Raw genomic sequence first — 7,831 nt, forward strand, 5'->3', positions numbered from 1 at the left:
TAATGGGAGTATCGATACCAGGAGGGTAGGGGGGAGGTGGGAGGAGAAAGGGGAACCTATCACAATAATCGATGTATAACACCACCACCCCACCCCCCCGCCATGGTGACGAACATCAGAAATATGGGTGAAGGGAGACAGCGGACAGTGTAAGATATGAAAAAAAAATTTATAATTTATCAAGGGTTCATCAGGGTGGGACAGTGGGGGAGGGAGGGGAAAAAAACGAGTTGATACCAAGGGTTAAAACAGGAAGAAAATGTTTTGAAAAGAATGATGGCAACATATGTACAAATGTGCTTGACACAATGGATGTATGGGTTGTTATAAGAAACTAACTTTTAAAACAATGAGGGAAATCAACGCATACACAGACATGCATCTGATCCATCTGTGCTTTATTTCTTAAACACACAGCTACACACACACACCGGCTCCAAAACAAGGGTCAAGCCTAACGAAGGAGCCCCACAGGCATTCCTATGAAGGGCACCCACGGGAGCACTATACAGAAGCTATCATTAATACAGTTAGAGAAACTAGAAATATGGAAGGAAAAGCAGGAGGTAGCACTATCACGATACATGACTGACATTCTTATTAAGCAAAACAAGGAATAAAAACGAATCTATTTAGAAATGAAGTTTTCAGATAAACTGACAATTAAAAAAATATAAACCAAAACAAAAAAAAGTACTTTATAAATTACTCGATCACAAAAGGTCCGATATTGTATGAGACTACCTTGTAAGTGGAAAAAAAACAAAGAGAAAGACGTTCATGCTAAAGGGACTAGACTTTGAGGACTGCCAAGGACGGAGGGCCGAGGTGGACAGAGGAGTCACAGCTTAGACAGGGGATGGGTGCCAACTTTGGTGTAATGAAGGGCAGTAACCCGCGAGAGGGGGAAGAGGGAGTGGTGTGTGAAGGGGAAACTTTTGGGAGTGCTGATTAGCAATTTAAACTGGAGAACGCCAAGTTGATGATCTGAGATGTAACCCCCAAGTTAATTTATAAGTACATGCATACTTTTTTTAAAAAGGTATTTCATATTGAATCTAAAATTTGATGACTGGTCTGGGCTGGAAATACTGATTTGGCACCCGTAGTACCCTATAGAACAGCGGTTCTCAACCTGTGGGTCGTGACCCCTTTGGGGGTCGAACGACCCTTTCACAGGGGTCGCCTGATTCATAACAGTAGCAAAATTACAGTGATGATGTAGCAATGGAAATAATGTTATTGTTGGAGGGTCACCACAACATGAGGAATTATATTGAAGGGTCGCGGCATTAGGAAGGCTGAGAACCACTGCTATTGAAGGATTTATAGCCAAAGAGCAAGGAGAGAATGTAAACGGGGCAGCACTGCCTTCGGCACTGCATTCATTTACTACTAATTTCTCTGCATTTTCACAAATTTCCTTACATCTATGAATGTATATGTGTCCTATCTTTTCCTTATAAGTCATTTGATTGGGGGCTCTTACACCTCTTCTAAGTGTTCTATCTTTTCAAATAGGGTATAAATGACCAGAGTCATGTCACCTGCACCCTGCTTCTGAAGGATTCTCAAACACATGACACCTGATATTTTCCCAACCTTCATCTGAAAACCAGCTGGTTTCAGTGAGAAGATGTAAACATACTCTTGGCTAAGAGTCTTCCTTTTGCATATGTATCTTTCCTGTCAAAGTGACAGAGCCCGTAGGCTTTCGCTCCAAAGGAATGGGCAGTTGCCATGTGGTTTACTGCCCTCCGCGCTGTCGGGAGTTCACGCCCCGGCTCCACTTACCTGTAGGAGCTCAGCATGTAAGAGGAGCGTGTAAGCAGCCTCCGTGTAGTTCTCACAGTCCCGGTGTAAATCCCGAAGCTTATACAAGTACCTGGCAAGAGGCAGACAAAGGAAGGCTATCAGGGCTTGGGAGCTGGACCTAGCGTTCAGCACACTGAACAACCCGGCCCAGCCTGCTCTCGAGCCCTTCCCCCTCTGGTTCCTGTGCAACACAGGTAGGCATCACCGGGCCCACAGGCCGTGTAAGACACCGATACCAGCTCACAGCACACGCCTCACCGAAGAGCAACAGTCTCAACCATCACATTAGGGGCGAGTTCATTAGCTGTTTGCCCAAAAAGAGCAGGTGAATTTTTAAAATGACAATTTTGCATAGCCCACAGATGATGTTATAAAGATCTAAACGGCCCTGGCAGTAAAAAGGTTCCCCAACGCTGTACCCCAACACCTCCTGTTTCTTTAGTACGGGGTTGGTTCCCACCTCTGGGTCCTTCCCAGTCCAGCTACTCCTACGTTCGTACACTTCCACTAAGGAAGCTGTTACACGATTGTTTTCGCTCCTTTGGGAAGTTAATGACAGTTATGGAAGAAAATATAGATACAAGCAGTTTATGTCTGTTTTATATTCGGGCGACTCAGGGACCCCAGGCAAAGAATGTCAGCTGCAAAATCTACGTTGAATGTCCCTCTCGTGGCCAGCCTTCCCCCACTGCTTAGACGAGAAGTCTCCCATGCCTCCCCTGAACCCCAATATGATGCTGCCTGAGTGCACCCTCAACTTGCTTTCTAAAGTTGACCCCTGTGGGGGGTGGCATAGTGTCGCACACACACTCTGTGTCTCTCAGAGCAGAAAGCATGGTGCCGAGTACTTGTTTATTGAAGAATAAAGAATAAATACACGGTATTTGGGGCCCAGATCTGTCTGGGGTCTAACATTTTAACTAACAAAACCATCCACCCTACGAACAAGACATAAGTCGAAGGGGCTGTGATGCCCTTCAGCTGACCTGATGTATATGTCCTCTCTCTTCTTTTCTTTGTAAAAATTCTGCAAAAAAAGAGAAAAAGGTCACAAATACCAATACGAAGCAAAGACTATCGATGAAACAGCCGTAAAAATGGCCAAACTTCTACTTGTGGTTTTCAGCAGCGCTACGTTTCCAAAGAGTTTATTATTTCTTTTAAATAAATATATCCCCACAAGATAAAAACAAGCAAGGGGTGAAAAAGAAGATGAAGTTGAAAACATTTTCTAGGACTACGCTTCTGGGAAATGCCAGCGAAGTTGCTTAGAGAAATAGATACCCGGTTCATGCTCGACGACGGTCCAGACATGCCACGTTCTGAGCATGGAAATGAGGGAGCGACATGGGAGGGTCGTAGTCTCTGAAGCAGAGGAACGCACACAGGAATGATCACTTCTAACCCTTGGAGGTCCGTGGACCTACTTCCCACAAGGGCAGGGAAGACACGACCAGAGAGGTCTACCACAGTGGAGAGACGACCCATTAGCCCCCAAAGCCCAACAACTCCAACTGCTGCGGAGTTGACCCCAACCTTGACAGTCCCGCCTGTCAGTGTAGACTGTGCTCCACGGGTGTTTCAACTGCTGCTTTCTTGGAAGGACAGGGCCAGCCCTCCCGTCCAACTGGGTCGAACAGCCAACATTTTCGTTTTCAGCTGAGCACATTCACCCTCTACCCTTGTGCTCCACCTTCTACTTACAGAATCGTCTTCCAGGCCCAGATTTGTCTTGTGTCTAAGATCTTAAAGAAAAAACCAACTCGCCACACAAACCAGACAGAGAAATGAGGCTGGGATTGGCCTTCAGAAAGACAGGTTAGTGGGGCGCGCGCACTACACTTTGCACGCGTTTCCTAAGTTAGCCTACAGGAGTGTAGCTGCTGGTATCTGTGAATCCATAGCAGTCAGCCGTTCCAATCAGACTCTGAGGGGCACAGAACCCCAAGGCACCTCTGTCTCTGGATCTGCCTCAAGCTGTGGGGCGCCAGCCATCGCAGGGGCTCGGCACATACCAGCACGTTGACCGTGCAGCTCATGCGGTTCTCTTTGCTCTCGTCATGCATGACGATGGTTCTGTAGTCCAGCAGGTTTTCCAGGAGGCTGCTAACCAGGAGGGCAAAGACTTCTCCGGAACTGGACAGATACTTATGCTTCCGGCAATGGTCCAGGAGCCTGGCAGGGCAGAAGGAGAGACAGAGTCCCCCGTGAGCTCTCCTCCCGGCACCCCTGACGAACATTGACTAACGTCCCAACAACAAGCAGCACCCAACGAAGTGCCACAGGATGACATTAAATTGACACCCACCCTTCAAGTCCTGGCCTGGCCCCTGCACTTACGCAAGCCCGCCCCGTCTTCTCTACGTTTTCTTGAAGGTTGGACTCAGGTCCTACCGTCACCCATCATCCGACCTACTCCAACGGCTTCATCGATATTCTTTCTACTCTTTTCTTTTCAGTCAGTATCACAGAAATGAGAAGCTTTGCTCAATAGGTCTGTACCTTTATCTGATGACCCCGGTCAAGGTTCAGGAAATCTTATTTTTAAATGGTCTTTTCCCTAAAGTCTGGCACACGTTACCACACACGATGCCGCATATCCGAGGTAAGTTATAAAGACATGGACTGAAGCAAAACTTTCCGTCTAAATATTCCCCATTGGGTCCAGACAGAGAAAATCTCTGCAGCTTCTTCGAGGACAACAATTACAAGAGAACTTGGTATTACGCAATGACGCCAGGCATACCTACTGGAGCAACCAACACCTATTACGGATAAAGTTTGTCACCGGTGCTATATAAATGCATCATCTCATTTAATCCTCACTACATCGCCAAAATATATCAAAACAAAACACATCAAAACGTAGAAACCTCACTATCACAGAGCCGATTCTACGCATAGCTCGCCTCGACAGGGCAGTGGAGCTACCCCTGTGGGTTTCTGAGGCTTCCAATCTTTACAGGAGTGGAAAGCCTCATCGTTCTCCTGCAGAGTGGCTGGTGGGTTCGAACTGCTGACCTTGAAGTTGGCCTGTAACCCACGCCACCAGGGCTCCTCTATCAAAAAAGAGATACGATTACTGGTGGCGGTGAAGTTCAATCACTTGCCGAAGGTCCGAATCTTAGAATGAGGGGAACACAGGATCGGAAGCCTCAACCTCTTCCTCACTCCAACAGCCACGGGTTCCAAACCCCTGGGTTTGTACTGTTACTTCACACGTGCAAAGGAGCACTCCAAGGGCAGGGGGATTCAGTGCGGGTCTGTGGGCGTGGAGGGTGGGGGCTGGCAGCGATCACATGAGCACAGAGGGAGGAATGAATATCTAGGCTTGGGGGGGCGGCAGTGGTGGTGGTGAGAAGACTAAGCTGGCTGGAGAGGTCATTGGTTGGTCCTGTACCGGGAAGGTGGTCTTCATTCTTTAAAAATAAACGGACCTTGAAATGTTTTTGCTTCTCCTGTGAAGTGTTGTTTGAAAGCCATAATTAGACACGCTAACGCTTTTGTTAGACTTCAGGCAATATGCCACCACTTCATGCAGCGCCCCTCTCCTCCACCTGTTCTGTTCTCCAGGGTCAGGCTTGCCCGGAAGACGCGGGCACTTGATTCACGTCAGATCCACAAATGTCCACAGTGCAGTGGGTGGTGTGTGAACATCAGCAAGCCCACTGAGGACCACTTGTCGTGAGGACCCCAGGGATTCAGAGACGACCACATTTCTTCATAAATGCAAGCGAAGCCCTATGTCTCCCCATCACTAAACGATGCAGGCAACTCGAAGTTTCGTTGGGTCTCTACAATACTCACAGTTTTTCCAGAAGAACTTTGTATTGTTCATCTCCTCTGCCCCCTTCCACCTCTTGGTCCAGCTTCGTAATCAACTCATTCTCAAACTGAAAGCAGAATCCAAATCTTACCAGAGCACTGGCCCTCTGGCCATGGTTCTGGGACTTCTAGATCGAACCCAAGCCCCTCTACTCAATTGTAGAACCTCTCCAACAGAGCAGAGGACAATATCATATTTCATGCCATTCCACAATAACAAGGGGCTTCAAAAGGCTTGTGGGAAAATGGAATTAAAAGACAATGAGATTTTTACCATGGCTTTTGAAGCCCCCTCCAAAAATGTCATGGGAAATTTTTATAAGGATTGATACAAGGTTGCATATCCCTTGCTTTATACTTGCCAAAGAAGCAATTATCCAAAACATTACTTCCATTTTTTTCCGGCTCCAACGATATATACACAAAAATACCTTCATGATTCTAGTTTTTTCCATCTTATTTTTGTTTCTTGTCTGTCTTGGCAACAGACTTGCTTTTACCAAGCCTCATACGCTCCAAGTCTTCCTGCCCACTAAGCACTGCACTGAGTGGGTGAGGAAACGGAGGAGTGAAGAAGACAGAGCAGGCAAGCTGGTTCTCAGAGCTGGAGAAACCAGAATAGCCCTCACTCGCTGTAGCCTGCCCTCAGCCGCACTCCAGCGGACAGGCTTTCCCTCCGTCCACTGCACGGTTCTCAGCCACACTGAGGCAGACGGCTAAAATGCACAACGACAGCCTTTATTGTCCAGCAAGAGATTGCTGCTTTCAAAAAGAAATGTCAGGGGTAAAAAGTAACCAAATGAGAAAAGCTCTTCCAGGGGCTGGTTTGGGCAATCTGAGTCTACTGCTAGTGGTGGTACAACATGAACTATAAAAACCAGTCCTTGGGTTACCTTTTGACTTGTGTTCCTTGTCTGATGACTTATATGATAGAAGTGACTGTTTCCAGGGGAGAGGGAACCTACGTGGGGGTTCGGGATGTACGCATTCATCAGACCACCGGGGTGACCGGTCCTTACCATATGGAAATTGCCATTTCCACTGAAATTGAACTCACACTGCATCATATCAAAGAAAATGGGGATTGTGGCTTTCCGGAGCTCGACTTCAGGGGTCAGAGTGACCTCCAGAATGGGGCCCACCATGGAAGGGATGAATTTGATTTTGTGGGGACCTGGAATGAAAGGAAGGATATTAAAACATATCTATCACTTTGTATGGGAAGTGCTACCATAGTCCTCCCACGGGGCCTACAAGGAAAAGAAACGCTTCCACGCACAAATGAGCTCAATCTGGACGTCCGTGACTAAATACGGTCTTCTGAAAACGTGTGGGCGTCACACTAAGAGGCAGTTCATGATGAATGTCCCAGCTGAGATGAGGGTGTGAAATCCACAAATTAATTTGAGAAAGTACTCTATTTTCACCCCCCAGGCATGCAGGAAAACAGAGCTCAGGGTTATCTGAATCGAAATGAAAAGGACTTTGTTGTGGGATGTCTTTGTCACCCAGGAGCTATGCGTGGGCCTGTCTGAGGTGATCCACTTACCCAGGTTATACCACATGTCGCGGATTCTAAAGCCGATTTCCTTCCGCATATCCCCATATCTAGGAAGAAGATCAGAAGGCAGACAGAGATGCAGAGTGGAGACGAGCACATCCACTCAAATAAGAGGACTGAGAATCAGCCTGTTTCTCTAGGTCACATGGGAGCCTTAGAGACGACGCCAGGTTTGGAGGCCCTAAGAGATAGGAAACTAAAAGTCCAGCACCATCGAGGCGACTCTGGCTCAGAGCTTCCCTAGAAGGGGTTTCCAAGGCCGTACATCTCCACGGGAGGAAGCAGCCTCTTCCTCTGTCACCGAGGGAGTAACTGGTGGGCTTGAACCACCTGTTTGGGGGTGAATGGGCCAAGGCTCCTTTGTAAGGATGAGGGAACCACCTAAACAGGGCATGGAAGAGAACGGAGTCACCAGAGAAGAGACAGGGCTTTCACTCTGAAGAGGGGTGGGGCGGGGGCAAATGCAGAGCCCATAAAATAACCGAGATGGGATGAACACAAACTTGTGTGAGGGAGAACCGTTTCTGACCACTGGCGCGTGAGTAAGACAGAACAGAAACGATGACTAACGTACAGCATACATACTCATGTGCCTGATGCAGTACAGACAGGGTGGTTTTATAGACTTAC

At 47.5% G+C, this 7,831-nt stretch overlaps 1 protein-coding gene across 1 annotated transcript in view; it reads right to left on the reverse strand.

Annotated features, from left to right (window-relative positions):
- The window catches only part of DOCK5 (dedicator of cytokinesis 5), a 103,853-nt gene that overhangs the window by 27,549 nt on the left and 68,473 nt on the right, over window positions 1-7,831 (reverse strand). The window contains exons 23-28 of the mRNA XM_045286563.1: window positions 7,190-7,248; window positions 6,660-6,814; window positions 5,623-5,708; window positions 3,831-3,990; window positions 2,802-2,842; window positions 1,795-1,885 (exon numbers count right to left, since the gene is read on the reverse strand). Of these exons, the coding sequence (XP_045142498.1) occupies window positions 1,795-1,885; window positions 2,802-2,842; window positions 3,831-3,990; window positions 5,623-5,708; window positions 6,660-6,814; window positions 7,190-7,248 (592 nt within the window). The remainder of the gene's footprint in view (window positions 1-1,794; window positions 1,886-2,801; window positions 2,843-3,830; window positions 3,991-5,622; window positions 5,709-6,659; window positions 6,815-7,189; window positions 7,249-7,831) is intronic.

This window comes from Echinops telfairi, unplaced genomic scaffold, assembly GCF_000313985.2.
Source record: "Echinops telfairi isolate 266 unplaced genomic scaffold, ASM31398v2 ScPeMD7_9;HRSCAF=40, whole genome shotgun sequence".
NCBI classification, from domain to species: domain Eukaryota; kingdom Metazoa; phylum Chordata; class Mammalia; order Afrosoricida; family Tenrecidae; genus Echinops; species Echinops telfairi.